The sequence below is a fragment of the Rhodofomes roseus genome (assembly GCF_022264815.1).
Source record: "Rhodofomes roseus strain CIRM-BRFM 1785 chromosome Unknown C8Q71scaffold_5, whole genome shotgun sequence".
Taxonomy (NCBI): Eukaryota; Fungi; Basidiomycota; class Agaricomycetes; order Polyporales; family Fomitopsidaceae; genus Rhodofomes; species Rhodofomes roseus.
Window position 1 is genome coordinate 1739260 of NW_025952961.1, and position 24866 is coordinate 1764125.

The 24866-nt window shown below is 56.4% G+C and overlaps 11 protein-coding genes across 11 annotated transcripts; 6 read left to right on the forward strand and 5 right to left on the reverse strand.

Annotated features, from left to right (window-relative positions):
• Nucleotides 1–216: 216 nt before the first annotated feature.
• C8Q71DRAFT_746694 (uncharacterized protein) lies at nucleotides 217–1826 on the forward strand (the record flags this gene model as incomplete). The annotated part of the gene is made up of 3 exons (XM_047923084.1): nucleotides 217–997; nucleotides 1051–1430; nucleotides 1496–1826. Coding segments are annotated over exons 1-3 (1439 nt in total), but the record flags the coding sequence as incomplete, so codon positions are not given.
• Nucleotides 1827–2774: 948 nt separating this feature from the next.
• On the reverse strand, nucleotides 2775–4349 carry C8Q71DRAFT_746702 (uncharacterized protein). Its single transcript, XM_047923085.1, has one exon. The coding sequence runs from the start codon at nucleotides 4332–4334 to the stop codon at nucleotides 3030–3032; it is 1305 nt and encodes a 434-aa protein (XP_047781930.1). The 5' UTR covers nucleotides 4335–4349; the 3' UTR covers nucleotides 2775–3029.
• An 857-nt stretch (nucleotides 4350–5206) lies between these two features.
• C8Q71DRAFT_485187 (uncharacterized protein) lies at nucleotides 5207–6092 on the forward strand. The gene is made up of 3 exons (XM_047918847.1): nucleotides 5207–5442; nucleotides 5496–5605; nucleotides 5661–6092. The coding sequence occupies exons 1-3, from the start codon at nucleotides 5325–5327 to the stop codon at nucleotides 5856–5858; spliced, it is 426 nt and encodes a 141-aa protein (XP_047781931.1). The 5' UTR covers nucleotides 5207–5324; the 3' UTR covers nucleotides 5859–6092.
• On the reverse strand, nucleotides 5761–6533 carry C8Q71DRAFT_485208 (uncharacterized protein). Its single transcript, XM_047918848.1, has 3 exons — nucleotides 6529–6533; nucleotides 6306–6463; nucleotides 5761–6252 (listed from the first exon to the last, which is right to left on the reverse strand). The coding sequence occupies exons 2-3, from the start codon at nucleotides 6374–6376 to the stop codon at nucleotides 5883–5885; spliced, it is 441 nt and encodes a 146-aa protein (XP_047781932.1). The 5' UTR covers nucleotides 6377–6463; nucleotides 6529–6533; the 3' UTR covers nucleotides 5761–5882.
• A 2374-nt stretch (nucleotides 6534–8907) lies between these two features.
• C8Q71DRAFT_721981 (GroES-like protein) lies at nucleotides 8908–10162 on the forward strand (the record flags this gene model as incomplete). The annotated part of the gene is made up of 4 exons (XM_047921499.1): nucleotides 8908–8938; nucleotides 9000–9322; nucleotides 9381–9716; nucleotides 9776–10162. The coding sequence occupies 4 exons, from the start codon at nucleotides 8908–8910 to the stop codon at nucleotides 10160–10162; spliced, it is 1077 nt and encodes a 358-aa protein (XP_047781933.1).
• A 299-nt stretch (nucleotides 10163–10461) lies between these two features.
• C8Q71DRAFT_702308 (copper-fist transcription factor) lies at nucleotides 10462–12233 on the reverse strand (the record flags this gene model as incomplete). Its single annotated transcript, XM_047920245.1, has 5 exons — nucleotides 10462–10828; nucleotides 10943–11653; nucleotides 11738–11880; nucleotides 11971–12145; nucleotides 12205–12233. Coding segments are annotated over 5 exons (1425 nt in total), but the record flags the coding sequence as incomplete, so codon positions are not given.
• Nucleotides 12234–14762: 2529 nt separating this feature from the next.
• On the forward strand, nucleotides 14763–16073 carry C8Q71DRAFT_703376 (chaperonin 10-like protein; the record flags this gene model as incomplete). The annotated part of the gene is made up of 6 exons (XM_047920315.1): nucleotides 14763–14908; nucleotides 14972–15186; nucleotides 15245–15370; nucleotides 15423–15480; nucleotides 15537–15826; nucleotides 15883–16073. The coding sequence occupies 6 exons, from the start codon at nucleotides 14763–14765 to the stop codon at nucleotides 16071–16073; spliced, it is 1026 nt and encodes a 341-aa protein (XP_047781935.1).
• A 635-nt stretch (nucleotides 16074–16708) lies between these two features.
• C8Q71DRAFT_485582 (acyl-CoA N-acyltransferase) lies at nucleotides 16709–17967 on the forward strand. Its single transcript, XM_047918849.1, has 2 exons — nucleotides 16709–16769; nucleotides 16821–17967. The coding sequence occupies exon 2, from the start codon at nucleotides 16972–16974 to the stop codon at nucleotides 17779–17781; it is 810 nt and encodes a 269-aa protein (XP_047781936.1). The 5' UTR covers nucleotides 16709–16769; nucleotides 16821–16971; the 3' UTR covers nucleotides 17782–17967.
• Nucleotides 17968–18039: 72 nt separating this feature from the next.
• C8Q71DRAFT_795387 (dienelactone hydrolase) lies at nucleotides 18040–18884 on the reverse strand (the record flags this gene model as incomplete). Its single annotated transcript, XM_047925606.1, has 2 exons — nucleotides 18040–18599; nucleotides 18659–18884. 2 exons carry the CDS (start codon nucleotides 18882–18884, stop codon nucleotides 18040–18042), a joined length of 786 nt encoding a protein of 261 aa, XP_047781937.1.
• A 505-nt stretch (nucleotides 18885–19389) lies between these two features.
• C8Q71DRAFT_702306 (DEAD-domain-containing protein) lies at nucleotides 19390–21607 on the forward strand (the record flags this gene model as incomplete). Its single annotated transcript, XM_047920244.1, has 6 exons — nucleotides 19390–19632; nucleotides 19690–19859; nucleotides 19914–20414; nucleotides 20468–20634; nucleotides 20686–21242; nucleotides 21299–21607. 6 exons carry the CDS (start codon nucleotides 19390–19392, stop codon nucleotides 21605–21607), a joined length of 1947 nt encoding a protein of 648 aa, XP_047781938.1.
• Nucleotides 21592–24835, reverse strand: C8Q71DRAFT_485598 (kinase-like protein). Its single transcript, XM_047918850.1, has 8 exons — nucleotides 24596–24835; nucleotides 24459–24544; nucleotides 24319–24402; nucleotides 24007–24266; nucleotides 23586–23952; nucleotides 23469–23530; nucleotides 23319–23419; nucleotides 21592–23266 (listed from the first exon to the last, which is right to left on the reverse strand). Exons 1-8 carry the CDS (start codon nucleotides 24720–24722, stop codon nucleotides 21903–21905), a joined length of 2451 nt encoding a protein of 816 aa, XP_047781939.1. The 5' UTR covers nucleotides 24723–24835; the 3' UTR covers nucleotides 21592–21902.
• Between the last annotated feature and the right edge of the window lie 31 nt (nucleotides 24836–24866).

Consider the following 24866-nt stretch of genomic DNA (forward strand, 5'->3'; position numbering starts at 1 on the left):
AGATACAAAGCCGACGTGCGCGTACAGTCTTAGTGTCATTATCATTGCCTCTCTGTATGCAGAATATTTTCAGTATATCGATGGTACAGTCCTAATATGTACATTGTCTGAGTGGGTGGCGGACGCCCGGGCCCCAGGCCTCATACAGACGCGGTCATGTGCGCGCGAGCCTTACGTACAGCGACTAGAGTCTAGCGCGCCCTTTATGGCACTCCCACTCCCGCCACCACCGCTACTCCCTTCTCCTCTGCTACCATCCACCACACACTATGTCTGACCTCGACCCCGATGACCCGTTCGCAATGAGCGCAGCATCCTCGCCTTCTTCGTCACCTGGGTCATCACCTTCACTATGGCCCGTCGACTCCTCCCCACCTTCGTCGCCTAGCATCGGTCCAGTCGCGACCCCGCCCGAATCACCGGGCCCGTTGGACCCGTATGCAGGCTTGAACAAGTGGAACCGACCCCCGCAATACGACGTCGAACGCGCGAAGCCTCTAGGATGGGACTCTGGGAGCGTGTGCCCGCAGCGCGACGAGACCGCATGCGACCATCCATTCGCCACGCCTTCGCCCATGTCGGGCGAGAGCAGCATGCAGGACCACTCAAAGACACATCGTAGAACTGGATCACACTGCGAGCACGGAAGAAACGCGTCCCCATCCTCTTTGGGACCTATGGATCCATACGCGGCCTCTGCGGGCGGGGCATGGAGCCCTCCTCGTCGAGAGAAGAAGCCCCCCTCCCATTCAGTGTCTGCAACGAGTGCGCAGTCAACATCGACTATTCTTTCCGACGATACAGCAGACAGTGGACTAGCACCCAATGAACGATCGTTCAGTCAGAAAGCCGTTAACGACGACGACGACGTCGTCAATTTGAATGACGAACCAGCAGCACTACCGCAGTATAGGCCATCTATGATTACGGAGGAAGAGATTTGGGAGAAGGCGATTGCTACGGCAATAGAGAAGGCCGATGGAGAGGTATACCTCCAGTACGTGTTCCTTTGTCTTCGTGATCTTTGTTGCCTACTCGAGACTATTCAAGGAACTCGTCTCTTATGAGCAATCCACTCACATACATACCGTCATTCATCTCCGACCTTGCGGGACTCGTCGTCCTTCCCTCACCACACACTCCTCAAGAGGTGGCCCCCATCGCTGTTTCTGCACATAGACCCTTCATACGTTCAGCCACCGTTCCCGTGTCATCGTCTCGAGCCGCCGCGTTCTTCGATGACGACATGCGACGGAAGGCATTACACAAGGCAGGCAGCACTGCGCTCGTGCGGACGGCGACATCCGCGATGCTTCCGAAGTCGACGTCCAGGAACCCGTGCGAGCTCAAGCTCTTCCTCTCTGGCAACAAAATCACGTCCCTACCTCTCGAGCTGTTTCAGCTGATAGGGCTAACTGTCCTTGCCCTCCGTACGTTGTGACTGTCTCATTGCATCACACAGCCCTGCTTTGTGAATCTCATTTTGTGTCATTAGGCTCAAACTGTATATCTGTGATGCCGTTCCAAATCGCGCAGTTCACGAACCTTCGTGAGCTCAACATTCCTTTCAACAAGCTTAGCTGGCTTCCGTCCGAGATGCTCGGCATGCAGCCGATGCGTTTGCGGGTCACCAACAACACATGGATCCAACCGCCCCCGCCAGACGAGGATCCAAACATCCCACAGCCGCCGGCACAGTCACAGCGCACGCGTACCGGGCCTACCTCAGAGCCTACCCGGACGTGCGTATCACCGACCACAGTCCATTTCGATATCCCTCCCCTCACAGAGTTCTGTTTCCGCCTCTTGCTGTCGCCCATCGCACCAGACTCTCAGAGCGAGCGGCGCCCAGAGACGATACTCGAGGCGTTCTACGCTCTGCCCTTATCACTATCAGGAAAGGTCTGCGCCGTCTTGCCTACTCTCCGTGCATGCCTCCCTTCCGCCGTCGCGAAACCCGCCGATGAGCCCTCTCCGCCCAAGAAAGCGCGCTCCGCGTCCCCGAGTGGCCCCGGCGCTGATCGCCCCGCGAAATCGGACGGCGTAGAAGAGCCCCCGCCGGGCATCGGCGTGTGCCCGTCGCCTGTGCACCGCACGCCCGACGGGGGCTGGGTGAATGGACGCGTCCCGGTGTTCGTAAGGCATGCGGAAGAGCGCTTTACGTGGGAGCGCGAGATCGCGGGGGCTGATTTGAAGGCGGAGTGCGCCGGGGCGGGAGTCCCTGTGCGGTGGCGAGGCTGCTGGAGGGGGTGCTTGGACTTCTTGGATCCTGAACAGGAACAGGCGGACGACGAGGTCGTGGACGTGGACATGGATGGAGGGGAGGAACGGCTTGAAGCGGACATGGCGGTCAGCGAGCCCGGCGGTGACAGTGCTGCTGTGCACACTGTACAGTTTGTCGGTGGACCTATTGGAGAGTTTGAGGATTTTGAGTAGATATGTAATGGTTGTTCAATGTATTATACTGACTACAAAGGCAATTGTACTTCTGGACATGTATTCTCGGGTGCGTTGGGTTCGACAAGTTTGCCCCGACTTCTCGTTTCTCTTCGGCAACACTACTTATTATGATAGTGGGCGCTCCACACATCGGTTCGTGATCGGTGGCAGTGGATGGAGGATGAGTAGCTACGCAGCACGCAATTTAAGTGGTCTTGGAGGGTTGATTCAGGTGTCCTTAGCTCGATGCTCCCCTCTATATCGCGCGTCGCCAGCAAGGATTCGAAGTCGTCGCCCACGAACATAGCGCAAGCAGTTTCAGGCAAGTTGAGCCTCCTGCGTCGACTTGGACGTCGACATCGACGTCTATTCGGATCCATCCGCCCCTTGTCCCATCAAGCTCGGTGGGCAGTCGACGGGTGCTATGCAAGGTGCTTGCGTTGTGCTCGCGCAGTGCCTGTATCCGACTTGTCGACATGCAAGAAATTTGTTCCAAGTTATGAAGTATACAGCAGTACACACAAGTGATTCAATCAAGAACAACAACGCAGCACATCCCATGTCGTCGTCTTCAACGTCCTCCTGGAGCTCTACGGGAGACTGAAATACAAGCTACTTGCCCCCCTGCCAGGGCCGACGGAAACGATCACCGTCTGTCCAGCTACGGCTACCTCGCCGTTGACATTGAACCCCTCTCCCAGCGGCGACCTGGAGACCACCAACCGCTCTCCTTCCCTCAGGAAGCCATGTTCGAGGAAACGCCTCAAGTCGACAGCGCACGTTGACCCGTCGTTGAAAACAACGACGACTACGAAGTCATCTGCAATCCGACTGAGGCCGCTGTATATCACTGCACTTCCCTGCACGCCGTGGTTGATCGTCTCCATCCGCCGCTCGCTGCCAGTCGCGGGGTCGAGGGCAACTACATACTGGAACGTGTCGCGCTTACTTTCGTCGTCATATTCGTCGTCATGTTGCCATTGTTGGTGCTGTCCGAAGGCGATGATGACGTCCAGCGCAGCGATATACCGAATGGTGTGCACGCAGCCTCCGATGGGCTTCGCGTGCCACCGGATGGTCATGGTCTCCGCGTCGATGGCGAAGATCGACGTCTGGCAGGCGGACCCCACCTGGGGCGTGCTACCGAACGCCTCGTAGACGGCGAGCAAGCGCGTCTTCTCGTCCAGAGGTGCGCTGCAGATCGGGTAGATCGTATCACCGTCCTCGATTCCACAGTCGAGCGTGAAGCTCGCCGCTGGCTCAGGGGACCTCGAAATGTCCGCCCCGCGCCAGAACAGGATCTCCATCTTCTCGCCCCATGCTTGGGAGGATGTCGCGACGATATCGCCGTTCGGCCGGACGTGGACGGGCAGCAGCACGCCTCCGTCCGTGTTCAGTCGCAGCTCCTCGCGAGCCTGGAGGCGCGCGGGAAGATTGACACTGCCGAGAATACCGCCATCCCCCACAACGTCGCAGAGCAAGATCTTGGTTAGGCCATGGGGTGGGAAGTGTTCCTTGTCTTCTTCGATGGCGACCAGGATCTTGCCGTCGGCGTACGGGAGCCCATTCTCGTTCAGGCTGCCGTACAGCTCGAGCTTACGGATGAGCTGGCCATCGACGAGGCTGAAGACGACGAGGGAAGGTAAGCCATCGCCGTGAGCGCCATCGGCGATGATGATGAGGTTGCGGTCGGTGTCGAAGACGGGGTCGAGGCGAGACGGCGGAGCGAGTACGAACTGGGCGAGGGTCGCGATATGCTCGAGGCGCCCGTGCGGGCCGCCTGCCCGCCAGATATCGACGCTGTCTTTGCCGAAGGTGAGCACATACGGCTCATGAACGTAGAACGCCTCTACGCTGCCCTCGGGGGTCAGGGGCTGTGGGCTGGCTAAAGACATGCTGGTAGATAGTGGGTAAGTCTGGCTGGACAGAGCGCGTCAGAATACTGATCATACGTGAACTCAATACAGCGTCTCACTTTCTGTGGAAATCAAGGCAGAACGGTCGTGGTGAGAGGTGCGTTCGAACACTTTTGAGGCGTGGAGAAGCTATGACCTCCTGAAGAGACTACCTACGTCCTTGCGTCGCACAGCCCCACTGCAGACATCTTGAGCGGCGTCTTCAGATCAACAGCTGCGGCTGTTGTATGATGAACCGCACGACGTCCGATGCGTTCTCTCAAATCCAATGCGGGATACCTCGGGGAGCGCAGGCGCGAGATGACCACCAACGACTTCCTGTAACGATCGAATGTGGCGGACTCGGTGATTGTTGGCTTCGGTTGCTTTCGTCCCGAAGTTGCGGTCTGACGACCGCGGCCGATGCAGCATATGACGAGTGCGATGGCCAGTCCTAGAGCCTTGGAAGACAGAGGAAACACGGAGACCAGAAAGGGTCACAGCTGCTTGGTTCCTGCATACGCCCTATGTCCGTCGGTGCGACTCAGCAGTACTAAGTGCGAAACTTCTGGTGTCCCTGCACGATGTTCTCGGACGAGTTCGTCAGTCAAGGGTAAGCACCTCTTGCATGTGCCTCGTTATGTGTCGGCTTACCCGCTGCGTGATCCGTTGCGTCCGATCACGTATGTATCGTCTCACTCCCCCATCCTGCTTCAAGCTGTGGGCGCTGTTTGGGCGGCACCCAACGTTCAACCGATCTTCTGGAAGGACTGCGCGATATGATTCAACAGGCCGTTTGCAAGTCCACACCGGTGTTGAAAAAGGTATAAGAGGGAGGGCGCAGCAGCGATACAAGCCAGGCTCGTCCTCCATCACTCGTGCTGCCCTGCTCTAACGTACACTCATCCATCCGGTCTAATCTTTTTATTCACCGTCTAGTCTCTAGCATATAATTCCCCTCTATCTGACGTCCAATCCTTTACATTTGCCATGCGTCTCACTGCCACTCTCCTCGCCGTCTTCACCCTCCTTTCCACCGGCGCGTTGGTGCAGGCCGTGTCGCACGACGCTCAAGCATGCGCGAAACTGACAGATTGCGGCTCTTGTGGTATGTTGTGATTCTAGCTGACTTGAATATATTTCACAATGGTGTTTATACAGTCAATGCGAGCCGTTGTGGTTACTCTGTTGACACGCAGAGCTGTATCGCGAAGAAGGGTCACTCCGGGACTATTGTTATATCTGCACCTCAATGCAAGAAGGTCTCTTCGGTAAGTAATCTTTGGATTATAGTATCTGAGTGACGACGCTCAGATATATCTACAGATACTTGCTGCACGAAGCTTGACTCTCGCCATAAGAGCGGAGATATACGATACCAGAGTAGGGCCTCACACCGTCAACGGCACACCCAACAAACCGAAGTCCGGCCGGCACCTCACGTCGACTTGGTTCGCGGAGCCAAAGAACGCGACCACTCTTGCGCATATCAATATCAACCCAGACCCATCCTCCGATCTGTAGTACTCCTCCGGGCCCTTCCTCCATCTAGAGGTCATCGAAATCCAGACGAGCCTCGAGGATATTCCGACGCTTTGGCCGCGCCGGCTTCGGCTTCGGCTTGCTAGTAACATACCCACTGTCCACCTTCCCTCGCCTCTCTAGATTCATGAGGACGTCGTCGACGTCCGACCGGACGTCAAGGGGCTCGAGGCATTTGGGACGGGTCGGCTTGCTCGGTTTGGTGACATACCCGCTTTCCGGCTTACCCCGCCTCTCTAGAGCCATTAGGAGTGCATCCATCCGAGAATCAAGGAAGTCGTGGCGCAGCAGCATGCTGTCGGCGTCGAAGCGCGCATCAAGGTCGTGCTCGAATGTGCGCTCCAAAAGCGTGCCAGCTACATCCCTAGCTGCGTTTCTGTCCCTGCTCCATCAGTATGAATCACAATAAGCTTTATAGTTGTGGCTTACGAGTAGACAGGTAGGGCAAGAACGGGCGCCACAGTACTCATGGCAAGCAGAGCGATCGTAAAATAGCGCATGACAGCGTCGCGGGCAGTATCGGAGGAGGAGCGATCGAGCGAAAGGAAAGCGTGAAATGGAACTGAAGAACTTGTAGGAAAGCAGTGCTGTAGCAGGAACGAGTTCATCAGCTCGAATCCTCGCAAGGCCGCAGCTGCGCGGCCAAACCTACTCATCAACCAGTGCCGCTGCTATGCTCGAGCTCGAGGAAGGTGAATGGGCTGGAGAGCGACGCAGGGACTCACCCTCCTTATATAAGTACGACAAAGATGCATGTCTCAGTTACCGATCAAGCCCAGCGTCGGCTGGAGCGAGCCACCGAGAAGCATCTCTGCTTCATCAATGCTTTCTTTCTCCCCCGTGACTGATCGGTGTTGTTTGAAGTTTCGCCGAGAACGTCTGAACGACTGGGACATACGTCCCGGGGACGCTCTGCGGGACGTCCCGCGGGACGCTGTCACACTGACTGACTTGCTTACTTGAGTAACAGGGGCTACTATTTCAGGAAGTCCTCCAATAACTTATGTACTCCCCGTTTCCGTGTACAACAACCGTTGTGTGTTGAGTAATTACGCCATCTAATCTAGCCTCACGGTCTCGAAAACAATGGGTGTCGTTCAAGGTAACTACATACAAGAGCCTATGAGTAGTGCCTGTGGTATGCTTACATAATCATTTCCGTCACGTAGCGCGCCACTATGCTTGGCCTCCGTGACGCCTTCGTAAATCTCAGTCAGTAAGTCAGTCGATATGTATATCTAGACACCTAGCTGACCGGTGAATTGTCTTTCTGGCCCTCAATAATGTCAATGTCAAAGCTGGTCAATTTAAAAGTGGGAGGTAAAGTGATGGTGGCGGCCGGCCACTCACGGTGTGCTGTGACTGACTGTGACGTCTCGCGTCTCGCGTCCCTCGTCCCCGGGACGAATGTCCCCGTGGTTCCGACTTTCTGGTTTCGCCACCAACGCGCCCCATTCAAATTGCGCGTCTCAATACGTCACATGACCGCGTTTCGGAAGCAGCCGTGAGAATTTGCTCGCCACGTATATAAACGCTTAATGCGCCTTGTTTTTCTCCTCATCGAAAGTTACACCTCGTGTATATTTGGGACGCCCTTCTCTTCCACGGCGGCGTTCTGAAAGTTTGGCGAGGGAGAGTGAGGTCCTCCATCTCAAGACCGTGACGATGCTATTTGTCCACTTCGAGTGTGGCCCGTGTTGGAGGTACATACTGCACTGTCTCTCTTCAAGCTTCCGGCCGTATGGCCTCTAGATCGTTCTTACTACGTCTAGTCTGTGTAGTATGCACCATCTGTATCCCATCCATCGTTGAGTAGTGGAGTGCTTCGTGCATGGGGTTAATGATACCCACTGGGTCGCAAGCAACATGGTGGCCGTCATGAACTTGCGGTATAGTGACATCGATTGAATTCAGTCCGTCTTCGCGCTGTAAACCCCGCAGAACCAGCGCGGGCTGACTCATTCAGTTCCCTTCGAGCAGAGATCTCATGGTATTTGGCCGCGTCTGTCGGGATCTCCTTTTGTTAAGCGCGTCCTAAGTACATGGTCGCGCGGATTCCAGCTTCCGGCAAAGCTCGTACCCGCATCCTCAGGCTGGTTTCGCGTAGACATGAGGCAGTCGGTTCGGTCCAAGCTCATCCATCCGAGGGTTCAACATCCCATCCTGTCCACGCGCCCGCCTCGTGGACATCAACTCGTGAACGTGAAGGCTCATCCAACGAGGCGGACGCTCATTCGAACCCCAAATTTAACTGCAGAGGAAACTTGATCGCTGTGTTGTATCTTCTGTGAGTCTCTCAGCCCAATCTGAGCAACATTCAGGAGCTATTCGTAGGCGCAGGGCCTTGGCAGGACTATCATGGGAGCGCACTGGCACATGCCGAGTTCATAAAGCCTGGCAGCGGGCCCGGCGACTCAACGTTCGGAATCGGGATGCGAGTGGAGGATGCGGATCAACTGCACCGATCGATCGCAAGCTGTGCCCCTCGGGCGGGACGTCGGCCGTACCCGAGCCGCGCCTTTCACCCGCCCGCCGCCCCGTCTTGTTGCTTGAGAACGACTTGGACTAGCAGATCCTTTATCGATTCAACAACGGCGTACAATAGCCAGGTTCAGGTCTTATAATCTGCTGCAGCTTAACAATACTCAGTCGCTGTCGTTCTGAATGCAGTCCGAGTGCAGTCCGGCCGTCCGAGTTCATGCTCACACCAGGGGCCGTCTGAAGTGCATATCGAAAGATAGGCTTGCCGTATGCGAGGCACGGTGCGCCGCGCGTCTGGATTCAGGACAGATAAGTTATTCCGCCCTGGCCCTTCGCCTCTCCTCCGCATGTTCCGCACCCGGAGTAGTATTCGTGCGTTCTGGACCGTCCACACACATCGTTGCTGACCGATACCCAGATATCGCGCAGCGTAATGTTCTCCGCGAAAACCGTATAAGTATACGCAGAAACATGCGCCCCGGGCTGGGCATTGACAATATCTACCTTCCGCCCACTCCTCCAGCCTCGCCTCCCTGCTCGCTCATTAGCCATGGTAGAATTCAAGGGTTACGCTCTTACTGGTGAGCCATATCCCTTTCCCTATCCCGAGCTCAGGCGCGCTTACTATTATATTTCCTTCAGATCCATCTGCATGGAGCAATCTCGAATTGGTCTCGTTCAAGCCAAAGACATTCGAAGATGAAGACGTCGAGGTCGCAATCACGCACTGCGGTATCTGTGGATCAGACATCCACACTCTCACCCAGGGATGGGGGAAGAGCAGACTGCCCCTGGTTGTCGGCCACGAGATCGTTGGTATCGTAACACGCGTTGGAGCGAACGTCAGCGAGTTCAAGGAGGGCGACCGTGTCGGTGTCGGCGCCCAGGTGGCGAGTTGCGGCAAGTGCACGTTCTGCAAAGAAGACGACGAGAACTACTGCATGGACGGAACGGTGCACACCTACGTGGGTCTCACACCATCTTGAACGCTGATGATAGCGCTCACATGACAGTACTCAATAGAACGACGTGTACCCAGACGGTGTGATTACCCAGGGCGGCTACTCGACGGGCATTCGCGCGCACCAACAGTTCGTCTTCAAGATCCCAGACGGGGTCGAATTGAAGGACGCTGCGTCGATGTTATGTGCTGGCCTCACGGTGTTCGCCCCTCTCTACCGTCACGGCGCTGGCCCTGGCAAGAAGGTCGGCGTCATGGGCATCGGCGGCCTCGGCCACTACGCCATTATTTTTGCCAAGGCAATGGGTGCAGAAGTTTACGTGTTCACGCACAGCCCGAGTAAGGCGGACGACGCGCGCAAGATGGGCGCAGACCACGTCATCGACACGCACGACGATGTGAGTGCCAAGCTGCCACACTGCTCTGCCACTTCATAACACCGCGTCGTATATAATAGGCCTTCCACAAGCCATATGCCGGCAAGCTCGACATCTTCATCTCGACCATCGACGTCTGGCGCCCCGACCGGCCGTTCCGCACTTATCTCTCCATGCTCCGCGTCCACGGCAAGTTCGTGAACGTTGGCCTCCCTGACGCCAACAACCCGCTGCCGCCGATGCACGCCTTCGACCTGCAGACGAACGGCGCGTTCATGGGCGGGTCGCACCTTGGCTCGAAGACCGATTGCTATGCGATGTTGAAGCTGGTCGCGGAGAAGGGCATCAAGCCGTGGGTGCAGGAGGTCCCGATGAGCCAGGCGAAGACTGCGCTTGAGGCTGTGAAGCAGGGTAACGTCAAGTACAGATACGTGCTGAAGCAGGACATCGCCCCTGTACCCTATTGATTCATGTGAGGGCTTGGTAGTCATGGAGCGAATATGTAGTTTACAAGCAGCCAATCACGACGTTGTATCTGTACCGCGTTGATAGAGAAAATAGATGCAATCCTGTACTTATTCGACCCGCACTAGGACAATGTCCGAATTGTCGATCATGGTACGGAGACAACGATATTCATTGGTGCTACACTATGAGAGCCACCCGTGGAACATCCAATGCACCTCAGCCAGCGACGCTACACCATCCCGTCCATTCGCATCGCCTAAGAGTCTATGGTAGGCTGAGACTGCGAGTAACCTCGGAGTCACGAATTCCGCCAAGATGAAGACGGAGGACAGCAGCCCCCGCGTTCCCCGCTCAGCGCGAACATTAACCTGCCTCCCTCGCCTGCGGCGCCATGCCGACATAGGTGGCCCTCACACGAGCAACCCTGACAGCACCCACAACACTCGGGCGGACATGCGCACATACTTGGAGGACACTGGCAGCGGCCGCCGCAGCACTTCATAGCCGCAGCCTCGTCGAGCTCGTCGAGCGCGTCCCACTCGCCCTGTGCCGGCCTAGAGCGTGTCCGCGCATCGTGAAGGTCGTTCCAGAGAGCGTAGGTCTGGAGGAGGGCTGGATCGTACTGCGTATCCGATGCACCGCGGCCTCCAGCGTGAACGGAAGTCCTCGAAGACGATGCGTCCTGCCGAGGTGATCGCGACTGGTCGGAATGTTGGACGCAATGTGTAAGTGTATGCGATGGTCCCAATGTCGATGAGAACTGCGCCGTCATCGCGAACTGCGACTGGGATTGCATCTGCGGCTGCGCAGCTCCCATCTGGCGGAGCCAATCGTCGACGTCCTGAGGGTCGTATGCCACACCCTGGATGTTAAAACCGCGGATAGCAGGCATGCCGAGCATGGCATACTCGAGGCAGGCTACGCATGCGTTTGGGTTTGCGCACTCCGCGCCTATGAGGACGTCCGGGCCGCAGTGCTCGATGCAGCCGGGGCAAGCACAGGTGGGCCCGCAACCGCAGAGAGGGACGTCCGCAGGGAGCGACAAGCTCGGAGATGGCCCATTGAAGGAGATACCCCAGGATTGCAGATCCGGCGAGGCTGTGGCAGCTGGGATAGCACTTGTGCGTCGATGGGCTAAGGTTGTGTTGCCATAGTCGTCACTTCCGCGTGCCATCTGGTTGTATGTATCTCCCAAATGGCTAGATGATTGGGTATACAAATGAGGCCGCGAGCGAGAGGCATGGGTAGAAGCCACAGACGGATCGTGCGCGGGGCCGTGGAGGGTCGCTTCGTGACTTGGAGGGGGTGGTCGAGGTAGCACCGGACGGTGCCCGGACGCATGTGCAGACGCGACAATACCGGCAGGCCCAGCTACCTGTGGTTCCCTCGAACGTTGAGAGGTAGAGGCCTGCTCTGCGCTTCCGCCACGGGGACGCGCCTTGGCCTTCCCCTTGTGACGCGATGCGCGGGTAGCACAGTCGCACGGTCCGCTATGGTGGCATTCGTGTGGAGGAGTGGAGTTGTGGCCTGCAGCGCGTCAATGAGAGGACGCAAGACCGATTCGGTGATTGCACATACCGCGCTCACAGTCCGAGCCATCCGGAAGTGGAGAGCGCAGCGCAACCGACGTTCCCAGCGCTTCTGGGGGAAGCCCGCTCGGAAACGCGGCGCTCGCCGGAACCTTGGAACTACCTAACCCGCACACAAAGCAACAGACCTTGAAGGTCAGTCTTGCGCTACTGGAATGGGGCAAGTCTAGGAAGTCACCTTTTCTCGGAGCCGAAGGGCCCGCGGCAGGGCTATGCACCCCGGGGTCGTCATCATTGTGCGCACATATACACTTCACGTGGATCTGCTTGGTTTTTCGGAGCTCTCTACAGTGTTCACATTGCGTGACCGGCCGGCCCTTTTTCTTGATCTCGTAGAGCGGACGAACGATATGCTGGCACGTCGACGAGCGGTGTCCTTTGATGCAACTTTCACTGCGGCACAATGAACACTGAGTCAGGTCCGCTCTCGTGCGAGACTTTCAATTACTCACCATGCATACTTTTTGTCGCCAACAAGCACCTATGGAGAGGATGAGCGCGTTTGAAAGCAAGGGTGCATGGTTGTATAGATACATACCATTTTTGGACGTATTGTAAGGAGGGTTGGGGGGTATCGATGTCTAGGTGTGGAGAGGTCGTCGAGCTGAGCAGGGGATGAGTGGTTCGTGCGATGAACGTCCAAGCCGGAGAGTGCGGGCACTCTCGCGCGCCCGCGACGCTGATGCGTCTTACGACGCAGATGGTATCGACAGACAGTTATACAGCCGCATGAAGGACGAGAGGAGGGGTGGCCTCCCCATCCACTGCACTCTGCCCCCATGATATACTTGCGGCTATCTACCCACACCAGTCAACCCACAACACCAGTCAACACGGACTATCTAGTGCGGCTGTCACGCCCGCCAGGTCCGCGTAGCCGCTCGAGTAGCGAATTTAACGCGACCAGCGACAGGGGGCCAGTTCGTGTGGCAGTTCACCGATACCACGGTACTGGCTATTAGATCCGCCCTACACGGAGCATCGCAAGAATAGTCTCAGGGCATGGTGCTAAATAGGTCCGCTCCGTGAGGGGTGCGGCAGGTGAGGAGGCTCCCTGCGAGAGGTGAAAGCGCGGTTGGTACTCAGCTGCGTCCTCCACTGCCTCATGTCCGGGAGAACACTGTGGATCTAGGGAGACAGAGCTACGATTGTGAGGAGGCGATACAGCAGTTTCCTCGTTCGGGAAACAAACGTGCTTCCTGCAGCTGCAAAATAGACGATTGGGTTCCGATGAGCACAGCAAAGAGACACTAAGACTTGCCGCGTCGCCAATGACACGCCCACGTGACCGTGTAGTAGCACCGCCTTGGGGGTTCGGGAAGTTCCAACCCCCATGCTCGTGCAATCGCGTTGTTCGCTCGTCTTGTGCACCAGTTCCGTCTTGGTTCCGTCCGGGACTCGGGGCTATGCTGCCTTCCTCCGCGATTCACAATGCTTCCATCCCGAGGACGGTACGCCCAGTCAGGCTCAGACTGCGCATGGCAACTGCTTGCTTTCGTGGCAAGATAGTAGTCGCTGTTGAGCGGCTGTAGAACCGCAATCACGTTTGTATGTGAGCTCCTACGATTGAACTATGTCAGAGCCATACAACCCACATTAATGGAACCTAGTTGAGAAGACCTATCGACTCAGAACCGGCTGACAGTGACAGTGTTGTAGAACTTTACGGAGTCGACTCCAAGTAGCGCTGGCACGAGGGAAGATCGGCTCGTCTGGGCCGTCCGCAGCAATTTGGTAACAAGTTCACGCTCCGGAGATTACCAGGTCAAGGTGGGAACAGAGGCAATAGTGAGTGAGTGCTGTTAGGAAGAACAGACACGGTGCCTGCGTCGTCAGGCGCCAGAAGCGCTCATACTGTAATGGGCGCCGGCCAGGGATGCAGCCACTTTCCGTCGTTCTCCGGCGAGCCATACCGTTCGAAGTAGCACGTCTTCAACAAGATCAAGCTGAGTGCAGTGTCGTCGTGTGCTACCGTCATGCTTCTCCATACTCCGTCCGAGTCGATGCTGTGCTGGCTGTCCCGATGATGAGAGAGTCGGTACTATGCCAACCTGAAGTGAGTCCCAGCCTGTTCGATATAAACCGTCCATTAACTGTTGTCGGTCAGTCGTTATGATCGACCACAGTGCATATCATGATAGCCCGGTTCGTAGTATGCTTTCCGTTTGAGGCCTCCATGGCAAATAGCAGCATTTTGTGATGAGACGGTCTCATCAGAGTCCCGACTTACCGTACTACTGATAAGTATTGCCGGTGTTTACTCTGGTATTCATGACTCTCTCTCTGTACGTTCATTCGACTACCAGCTTGACAGTGGGGGTTCTGCTGAAATCGCCCCGCTCGTTGCGCTTTGAACTCCAGACTCGACGCAGAACACTTGTTTGCTGTATACTCATATCTTACAGTGCTCACAGAATATGCTATCAGTGCAGTGATATCGAGGAGTGTGCATTGCCATAATTGGCGATGGGTACACATCATAGCGGTGGTTTCGTCGGCTCGCGAACGCAATCAGCTACGTAGGTCTCCTACGCTCGTCCTCGGTGACAAACGACCCCTCCATTACTAGTGACGAGCAAATGTACCACCACGTCTGATCATGGTCGCGGTATGTATCATAGCGATCGGAGCCTTTGTATGCACCGGAGAATCCAAATTGACTTGCCAGTATGACGCGTATGACCTCTTCAAGTGTACCAATGCCCACGTCACACGGCTTTGCGTTGGGTCATACCGTCCTATGGCTCCCGCACTTCCCGTTCTGAGGCCGCACGACATCAAACCCCACATAGATTTCCGGCGGGTCGCGTTCCCACACCTCCCCTCGGTATGGTACGTCGTCCGCTCTTCTCGCCGACTTATCCGGCTTGGGTCGTTCACGATGACTCAAAAGCATGCATGTTGTCCGCGTTGGCGTGTCCTGCAGGTAGTATATAACACTTGTCCGGCGTTGCAGTTGAGAGAGTACCTCACCTCGTTCGGTCAACAACGACAGCTCGAAGCTTCGGAAATGCCCTCTTCTGACCATCCAGCGACGTACAAAGCCTACGCCTTCCTTGAGAAGGGTGGTAATCTCCAGCGTATTCTCTTCAATTGGCAAGACCCCGACCCAGGTGAGATTGTAGTGAAAGTCATCGCTTGCGGCGTATGCGCTGGGTGCGTTTACTGGCTATCAAGCGCATGGACGATGATACTCATTAATATGCATCTCATTGATAGAGACGAGAACGCAAAATATAGCGTGCTGCCAGGAATCACATATCCCATCGTTCCAGGTCACGAGATCGTCGGCGACGTTGTAGCAATTCCTGACACCGAGAAGCGATGGAAGCTTGGTCAACGCGTTGGAGCAGGCTGGCATGGCGGACATTGTCAGCACTGCGAGCGATGCTCCGTAGCCGACTTCATGACTTGCGAGAACGGGCTCATTCACGGTGACGCTTTTGGCCTATGGTTCATGCTCTTGACGGCTGACCACTTACTCTGCGACAGGCGCCACTCGCCATGGAGGCTACGCAGAATACGTTACTCTGCGCACGGAGGCGGTCGCCGCGATTCCGGATGGGATGGATCCCGCCGAAGCTGCCCCCCTGATGTGCGCGGGTGTGACTACTTTCCGTGAGTGCTGTATGGCCTTGTGTGTGTGTTGAACGCTCTAACATCACGTTAGATTCGCTACGGAACATGTCCTGCAAACCTCCTCAGTTGGTCGCTGTTCAAGGCATCGGGTAGGGCGCATGAGCTACCGTCGTTGAAGCCAAAGATTAACGGTCTGGTGGGACAGAGGCCTCGGACACCTCGCTCTCCAGTTTTCCAGGAAGATGGGATACCGAACCGTTGCGCTGTCTTCTTCGGCATCCAAGGCTGAGCTGTCTAAGGAGCTCGGCGCCGAGCTGTATTTGGATGGCTCCAAGGTCGACCAGGGTTCAGAGCTGCAGAAGCTTGGTGGGGCGGCCTTAATTATGTGCACAGCACCCAGCGGCGAGGTAATGACGGGCCTGATGGAAGGATTGGCAGTGAATGGGGAGGTGCTCATCCTGGCTGCGGTCCCAGGCGACACAAAGCTGCCCTTGCGTAAGTACTTAACCAACTATACCGATCTCAGACGCTAACGCAGCAACAACCCGAAGTCGCTATCATGCACAAGCGAGCCTCTATCCGCGGCTGGCCAGCTGGTAACCCCGCGGACTGTGAGGATTGTTGCAAGTTCGCCTTGGCTAACGGAGTCAGGGTCATGGTCAACAAATTCTCACTCGATGAGGCTCAGAATGCCTTCGACCATCTGTCTTCAGCGCGGTTCCGTGCAGTGATAATGCCGTAGATAGTGCCCAATGGGCGCCTGCATAGAAACGTGTGTATTGGATTCAAAATGTTTATCGAGGACGGACGAGTTTAGGTCTTATGAGATCACGATAGAATAGCGACCAGTGGGTGCAATACGGCAGGGGTCGTATACACAAAGCATTGGGGTGATTCGCAGGTGACAGCGCGTCGCTTGTCTGCAAGGACGGGTTCAATGAGCTCTATGTTCATGTAGCATCATGTTACACAGCTCGTGTCCACCCACACGTCGAGGAACCTACATTCTACTATGTCGTATATCTGCTTGGAATAACCGGTACAATGCAGGCCCATCGCCTCGCAGGCGCAGCACTACCTCTATTCAAGACTCAAGTTGCCCATCAGCCCTCAAACGCACAAACACAAGGATATCAATACTCACAAAAGGTTTCTGTGCATCCCTGACTTTCAAAGGCTACCAACCTTGTCCAACAATGATAGCAGCCTCCCAACATCGAGCCAAGCCGAGTTCAGAACACGAAATGTGGAGGAGGAGACGGAAGGCGGGAACGACTCGGACGCGGCTCGACGCGGGGACGCCCGGGCCGTTTCGGCGCTCCGGCGGAAACGGAGACGGAGACGGAGGCGGCACGAGCACACTTGGACCCAACCATACCTTGCCCAAGTACAGCGCCATTCTGGACCCGCGCAACAGAATTACCTGCATAGTATACCGGTAAGAACTACTTCGACGAATCAGAATGTACGTGATGCAGATACATGTGTTGTTGATCATGCCATGGACTTGCTCGAGTCAACGCCCCAAGCCTGCGAAGCGCCAGTGGAAGAGGCCTTCGGTAGCATAAAGAGCAGCACTCAATCCAATATAGGGATCAGCGCGACCTCCGACCTGCACTGATAGCCCATCATTCGCAAGGATGTCGAAGACCTACGTGAACAACTACAAGCCGCCCGCACCGACCCCTATCGCCGATGTCGACGCCGTGTTATCCTCGACAGAGCCCTACGATGTCAACTTCGCGTTCCCCATCCACCTCGACACGCTGTCGTGCCCGACAGTTCGCATCGCGCCGTTCGTCCCAGCACTCCATCTGAAGACATACTGGGAGCACGTCGGGCCGAAGGCGCCCGAGCTGTTCAGATTCTACACCTTCTGCCCGGAGGGGTACACGGATCTCATCCCCTTCTTCGAGCGGTTCCGCGCGAACCCCGAGTGGTGCATGTTCGCGGTGTTCGACCGCACGCGGAAGACGGGGGAGGCGGCGCAGGACGGCGAGGACGGCGAGTTCGCGGGTGTCATGTCGCTGTACAACACCTCCGCCGCCAATCTCCACACCGAGATCGGCTTCGTCCTCATCTTCCCCAAGTTCCAGGGCACGCACGTCGCCCGGACATCGATAGGGCTCCTGCTGCGCTATTGCTTGGAGAAGCCGGACGCGCCCCTGCCCGGGCTGGGCTTCCGCCGCATTCAGTGGTGCGCCAATCCGCAAAACGTTAAATCAGTAGGGCTGGCGAAGCGGTTGGGGTTCAGAGAGGAGGGCGTGCTGCGTTGGATGTACTTCCTCAGCCCCGATCTGCCGGACACGATCAAGGAGGTAGCAACGGTGAAGAAAGACAAGGACGGTCAAGTTGAAGGGTATGGCAGGTTCACTATCTACCTGGGGCATTGCTGGGATGATTGGGAGGAAAGAGGGCGTGCTTTGATTGAGGACGTACTACGGAAGTAGAATAATAGGGAGAACGGCAGAGAACTTGACCTCGCAAAGCATCCGAGAGTCAATGCATAAATGGGCCCGGGGTCACAATGACAGACGTTTCAGTGAACGTATGCGTTCGAAGGAGGGCACTACACAAATCGGCGTCAGTGTCACTCAAACGGCGAGGGATGGATAGAACATGAAGCTTTGAAGCTTTGAAGTAGGGCGAAAGGCAATGAAAAATTTGATCAGTGGACATACGGCAGCCAAAGTAGCAGCAACTACGACTTAAGTCGAAGACACTGTCAAGTACTTCTCGAACCAGTTCAATACCTGGTCCCTCGCTTGATCCCTCTTCGCCTTCTTCTCGGGATTCGTCATATCCGTGCGCACAGTCCACCCATGGTCTACGCCCTTGTACACGACCACCTCGAAGTCGTTAAAGCTCCTGTTCCGCAGCAGCGCCTCTGTCTCGTCGGCGCGCTTCGCGTCGAACTGCTTGTCCGTCTCCGCGACGGCGAAGCTGACGGGCTTCTTGATCTCCTGCACCTCGCCGGGGAACTTGACGAGCGACGGGTGGGCTGCGACTGTCGCATCGAAAAGGGAGTTCATCGTGATCGCGTAACGGCCGCCCCAGCAGAAGCCAACCATCCCGATCTTGGCGTCGGGGCGCGTCGCACGGAGGTGCGTGAGCAGGCCGTTGATCTTGTCCGACTGAGACGCTTTGGTGTTGCGAAAGAGGAAGGGGATGAAGAGGAAGAGTAGAAGCGGGCGAAGGAGCCTCTGCTTGAGTGTAGGTTTGTCAGTGTGCTCCGTGGCAGTCAGCGTCCACCGCGGTAGCTCACGACCTGAATGAACGCATAGACTCCATGAAATTTCAACTTGTGTGCTACAGGATGACGCTCACCGCCGAAGAGGTCCGGGACCACCACCCAGAAGTTCTTCGCTGCATACTCGTCCGCGAGAATGCGCGCGTTAGGGAGGCGCCAACCGAAGATGTCGGTGCCAAAGACAATGATCCGCTGCGAGGTCTCGTCTCCTGTCACGTAGCTCTGGAGTCCCCCGAGCGTAATCTCCTTTCCGACGGGCGTCCCGGTGTGGATAGAACCGCTGGTGCATTCGGCGCAGGCCATTGTATCGACCTCAGTAGAGTCAGACTCAGTCACGGTGTGTGGGGGGGGGGGGGGGGGTGGAGGAGAGATGAATGAAAGGTTGTTGAGCTCAACGATATTCAGGACTCCTTATAGCGTCGTCGGTTGACCAGACCGCGATATGCAAAGAGAGTCCAGTCATGCCGAGGGGAAGCGTAAGTGTGGCCGGCGAGTCGGCCGGCGGTGCCAGGTTCTGTGTCAACGTCCTCACAAATGTAGAAGATACGAGACATACGACGAATGTTTTCCTGACGCATTCAGTCATTGCTGCTGGCCGTGTTGTGCATTCAGAAGATCTGTCAGTGACTGTCAAGTCCACGTCAAGCAAGTCCGCGAAAGTCGGAACGCCGTGACCATCGACGCGCGCACGATCGTCACAACCGACGTGACGAGAAATTCAGCCGGGCGCTAAGGTACGCTGCCCTCCTCCTACTGCTTGGTCGCTGTCCAAGGGCCGCTGCTCGTCGTCCGACTCGCTCTCCCCACCATGCCTCCCGACCCACGTCTGGCGGATCGCAAGACCTCATTCTCCTCCTTCTCTCACATACTCGACGCCCGCATTCTGCGCGCCCTAGCCGACCTAGGTTTTGCGCGCCCGACCCTCGTCCAATCCAAAGCGATCCCCCTCGCTCTCGAGAACAGAGATATCCTTGCACGTGCAAGGACAGGCAGCGGGAAGACTGCTGCATATTGCATCCCGGTCGTGCAGAAGATCCTAAACGCTAAAGCTGTGGGTATGCATGTTGCTCAGAGTTTTCTCAGTGCCGAAGACTTACCCTGGCCACAGGGAATACCTCATGAAGACAGCTCGAGACAGGCGACTCGGGCATTGATTCTTGTCCCCACTCGCGAGCTCTCTGAGCAGGTATACGGACACCTCAATGGCCTGCTTGCGTACTGTGAGAAAGAAATCACGGTGGCTAATGCATCCACTGCGAGCTCTACTCAGTTGCAGAAGTACGTCGGTCTATCTGTCTCTCACTAACATAGTCTTAACCTTCCGTCGCTTAGGTCCCTTCTCTCTGATCATCCTGACATCGTGATCGCAACCCCCTCCCGCACGTTCGCGCTCGTCCAATCGAAGACACTCTCCCTTGAATCCCTCGACACCCTTGTGATTGACGAGGCAGATCTCATTCTCTCATACGGGCACGATGCGGACATCCGCGCGCTGCTGTCCGGCGGGCACCTACCGCGCGTGTTCCAGTCCTTCTTGATGAGCGCGACGATGACGGAGGATGTCGAGGCGCTGAAAGGCCTCACGCTCCGCAGTCCAGCGATCCTGAAGCTCGAGGAGGACGAGGACGAACACAACCTGACGCAATTCAGCGTGCGCTGCAGCGAGGTCGACAAGTTCCTCCTGACGTATGTTGTCCTCAAGCTTAAGCTTGTCAAGGGCAAGTGCCTCATCTTCGTCAACGATGTCGAGCGTTGTTATCGCGTGAAGCTGTTCCTGGAGCAGTTCGGGATCAAGAGCTGTGTACTGAATTCGGAATTGCCGCTCAATTCGAGGTCAGAATTCTTATTGACCATTTCTCTTCTGGAAGTCTCATTATACGCTGCAGGTATCATGTGGTACAAGAGTTCAACAAGGGCGTATATGACTACATCATCGCGTCAGACGAAAGCGCAGGCGCAGCAGAGCAGGATGAGGAGGATGAAGATGAAGCGCAGATATCTGAGGGCGAGAATGAGGCGGAAGAGGGCGGAGATGCAGCTGAGGACGATGAATGTGAGTGACTGCTCCCTCCGCAAGAATTGACCCCATCTCACGTGCATACAGTCACCACCACCCAACGCGAACAACCAACGGCATCCACCTCGACTCCCAAGCAACCCCAAAAACGAAAGCGCTCGCCGTCTCCTTCCTCAGGCAAAGATGACAGCGGTAAAGCCAGCAAGCGGAAGCGCAAGGGAAAACATGCGCGGGACGCCGAGTACGGCGTTGCGCGGGGCGTAGACTTCATCGACGTCGCGTGTGTGCTCAACTTCGACCTCCCGCGGTCCGCCCGCGCCTACACGCACCGTGTCGGGCGGACGGCGCGCGCAGGGCGCTCGGGCATTGCGCTCTCGTTCATCGTCCCGCGCGAGCAGGTCGGTAAGAGCAAGGTCGTTGGAGGCGTGCCTGGCACAGAGCGCGACGAGGAGGTATGGGCGCGCATCGAGCGGCGGGAGAAGGAGCGGGGGCGGGAGGTGAAGGAGTACAAGTTCGACATGAAGCAGGTGGAGGCGTTCAGATACCGGATGGAGGACGCGCTCCGTGCGGTGACGCGGGCCGCGGTCAGGGAGGCGAGGATCAAGGAGCTGAAGTCGGAGATCTTGAATTCGGACAAGCTGAAGGTGCGTGTATGGGGTGGTCTGCGCTCTGAGTGTCGGTGACTGACTCCGTTCGCAAGGCACACTTCGAGGACAACCCGCTTGACCTGGAGTACCTTCGACACGACAAGCCGCTCCACCCGACTCGCGTGCAGCCACATATGAAGCACGTACCGAAGTACCTGCTGCCTCGCATCGCACATGTACCGGGTGCTGATGCCGCTGAGGGAGCAGCCGCTAAGGAGGGTGAGGAGGGATTCGTGCCGTTCAATAAAAATGGTGCACGAGGAAGGGGCAGAGGCAGAGGGCGAGGCGGGCGAGGTGGTAGGGGAGGCCCGGCAGGGAGAGGGCGGAAAAAGGGTGACCCGTTGAAGAAGTTCGGGCGGTAGAGTAGCTATAGCTACAGAGGTCTTGCTTTGATTCATTTGACTACACGGTGTCACATCTTCATGTTGATTCAGAGTGTGCAATGGCTATAAAGCAGGCGTGAAAGAGTCTTTCAGGACAGACAATCCTGACAGTGATAGTCTATACATTATACGCAGAGACTTATGATGATACATACAGAGTTTTCAAGGCAAGACCGGCACGAAGTACACGTAGATGCTACGGCTATATGGAGGAGGATGACCCGGCGCACAACATAGTCTAGTCCGAATAACTTAAGAGGACACCAGGCCAATACTACCTCCTCGCTATATCTGATACCCGATCCAGGCGACGCTCAATGCCTAGGATGTCTTGCATCAGGCACGCAAATCGGCGGTCGAAGTCGTCAAGCATGTCGTAAGACAGGCTCGTGCTCGTTGCATAGCTGGTTACATTGCTTGAGTGAGCTGCTGCGTCAACCCTAGCTGGGTTGTCTCTAAGTGGCGTGTCTCGTGTGACCTGACTAGTCTTGACCGCTTCGTCTTTTCGTTCACTAGTCTGATCGACGGCTTTAGGTCTCGCGGGTGGAGGATGTGCCACAGGCAGCGACAGAGGGGGAGGGGGAGCAGGGAACAAGGGTGACAGCGGCGATAACGCAGGCTTGGAATCCTCCTGACTCCGCGATCCGCCAACCCTCAACAGCGGCAGCTGGAAGCTCGACGTCGTCGGTGTCTGGCTTCGCTTCGACAGCATCGACATCGCCGAGCCCGGTCGTGGGCTCGGACTAGGGCTCGGCGGGATGTCCGAGTCTGCATCCGAGAGGCTGACATCGGGGATGAGCAACTCCTGCGAGCCTATCGACGCCGATCCGGAGCCCGACCGCGAGAGTAGGGACGCCCCGAACGTATCGTCTGCCGTCGAATGTGACTGGGACGGGCCTGAATCAGGCTTGTATGATACCACGCCCGCAGAGCCCACGACGGCGACGGAGGTGTCGAAGCGGAGCTCCTTCAGCGCGGAGCCGCCCGACGCGCTCGCGGTGCGAAAACGCGTGAGCGAACCGACCGCGCGAGGCTTGCGGCCGCTCTCGAGCACCTTCTTGCGCGCGCTCTGCCCGACGCAGTCGACGAGCTGCTTCAGCGCCTCGCGGTCGGAGACGGCGCGCCGTGGTGCGGTGCGACGAATGGTACTCGCGCGGGGGAGCGTGCCATAGGGCGTGAGCATACTCGGTCGTATGGGTGTCGCGAAGGGGTAGCGGTTGGATGTGATCGGCGTGCTCTGAATAGCGCTTGCAGGTGCGAAGGGAGTCGTCGGAACTCCGAGACGGTGTAGAGGGCGCGGCGTATTGATGTCGGCGTTGGTTGGTCCTGACGGAGAGGGTCTCTGCTCTTGATTATCAAAGGCGTCCTTTGGCGGACCCCAGGAGAACCCAATGAAGGTAGTCGAAGGTTGATCGCGCAGGATAGAGCGACTACTCGGTGTCTGCGTATGAGATGGTGTCAAAGTCGGGTTCATGGAGACACCGGGATTAGTCATCGGAGAGGACTGGAAGAGAGCAGAGAACGCGAAAGGCCGCGACTGTGATGCATCCTGTGGCGAGCTCGCGCCTGTCACCTCAGCTGGTGCTAAAGGAGTGGTGTACGTGAATTGAGGGGTGTGGAGGTCATCTGGTTTCATCTCTATCGAAGCATAGCATCAGCTTATACATCAAAAGAGATAATGACTACACACTTTCGTGTAGATGCAGCCAGTCGACGCCGGAGAAGAACGGATGTTGTTGTATCTCGTCTATGGTAGCACGACCCAAACGTAACTCTGCATCGGTCAGTAATCTGCATACCAGTCAGTTTCAGATGTGACAAAATCGGACAGTACGCGCACCTTCGAATGAAATCCTGGAAATCAAGTGAGATATCAGCAGACGCGGCAAAACGCAAGCTTCTCTGTCCATCTCATGTCAGCTTGTGGGTTCGTCAGAGTCTTAGACAGGGTACGCACATGGTGGTCAGTAATCTTAATATATGTTTTGCGTATATCCTTAGCGAAGAATGGTGCGACGCCGTAAGCCATCTCGTACAGCATCGCACCCATACTCCACCAATCTGTCTCCCGACCATATCCTTCGCCGTGGTTCGTGAGCGAAGCTTGCGCATCAGACATCTCAAGAGCCATGAGGACTTCTTCATGCGCCTGCAGGATCTCTGGCGAGATATAGTCGCAAGTGCCAACGGGTACCAAGCAGTGATGTTTCGCAACGCGCTGACTGCCATCCGACTGAGTCGCCAAGAGCGGCGCCGCTGAGCCAAAATCAATCAAGAGAAGATGCGCGGTGGGAGTCAGCACGAAGTTATGAGGCTTGATATCTCTGGAGGTTCTGTGAGCTACAATGCCGCCAAGCGGGAAGTTGTAGGTAACACACCGATGAACGAATCCTTGCGTGTGGCACCAGTGTATCGCGCTGACAATCTGGGGCGACCACCATCGTAGATCAGACTCTAGCACCTTTCCATCATGCGGACTGGACTCCAGAACATCCCATAGCGTCCCGCCCTCCGCGTAATCCATAACAAGGTTCAGATGCGTCGTGCTCTGGAATGCACATAGGAGGTGCGGTGCCCACTTGGCCTTCGTCTTGTACGCCTGCAAGAGGATGTCTCGCTCGGACTGGGGTGAGCATTGCTATGAAGTGGTGTCAACTACGGTAGGCGAGGTTGAGTGAGAGCTGACATGCATCGTGCGTTTTCAGCGCGAACCGTTTCTCTGTTGACTTGCGCACATATACACGGCCGTCTAAGCGACATGTTACTAGATCGATCTGAAGGCTCGAGCTCAAGCCTACAAAAATTTGGTAGACCAAGGGACGCGACTCACCACGCCATACTGACCATACTCCAGCGTGCCCACGACGTCCAGATCCTTGTCCGTGAAGCGCAAACCGTCAACTTGAGTGGTCTTTGCTAAAACAACGCATAAGACAGAACATTAAAAAATGCATGGAGTCAATGTACATGTTTTGCCTATCACGCTCTGGCCATGAAGTATACGGTCCATGGCGAGTGCTTCGGCATCCTCGTCTCCATCGCAGTTCAGTAGTTCGGCCAGTCGAGATTTCCGCTTCCGCCATGATGAAGACATAGACCCTCATCGAGATCATACAGAAGACTTGCAAAGGGTCACCGTATCGTACAAAGTCGCCAAGGGGTTGTGATCGGTGGTCGAGAACTGGACGGTCGTCGCGACGACCTCAGACCTGGGTCAGTTGAGTTGGACCACGTGATC

Bases quoted from the DNA above. Each gene is read 5' to 3' on its own strand.
- C8Q71DRAFT_485582 (XM_047918849.1), top strand. From the start codon at position 16,972: ATGTCGAAGACCTACGTGAACAACTACAAGCCGCCCGCACCGACCCCT.
- C8Q71DRAFT_746702 (XM_047923085.1), bottom strand. From the start codon at position 4,334: ATGTCTTTAGCCAGCCCACAGCCCCTGACCCCCGAGGGCAGCGTAGAG.
- C8Q71DRAFT_485598 (XM_047918850.1), bottom strand. From the start codon at position 24,722: ATGTCTTCATCATGGCGGAAGCGGAAATCTCGACTGGCCGAACTACTG. The intron at 24,403-24,458 runs GTGAGTCGCGTC...TCGAGCCTTCAG, and splicing joins AGTATGGTCAGTATGGCGTG to ATCGATCTAGTAACATGTCG. The intron at 24,267-24,318 runs GCATGTCAGCTC...ACCACTTCATAG, and splicing joins TCGCGCTGAAAACGCACGAT to CAATGCTCACCCCAGTCCGA.
- C8Q71DRAFT_485208 (XM_047918848.1), bottom strand. From the start codon at position 6,376: ATGCGCTATTTTACGATCGCTCTGCTTGCCATGAGTACTGTGGCGCCC. The intron at 6,253-6,305 runs GTAAGCCACAAC...GAGCAGGGACAG, and splicing joins CTTGCCCTACCTGTCTACTC to AAACGCAGCTAGGGATGTAG.
- C8Q71DRAFT_485187 (XM_047918847.1), top strand. From the start codon at position 5,325: ATGCGTCTCACTGCCACTCTCCTCGCCGTCTTCACCCTCCTTTCCACC. The intron at 5,443-5,495 runs GTATGTTGTGAT...GTGTTTATACAG, and splicing joins GACAGATTGCGGCTCTTGTG to TCAATGCGAGCCGTTGTGGT. The intron at 5,606-5,660 runs GTAAGTAATCTT...ATATATCTACAG, and splicing joins AATGCAAGAAGGTCTCTTCG to ATACTTGCTGCACGAAGCTT.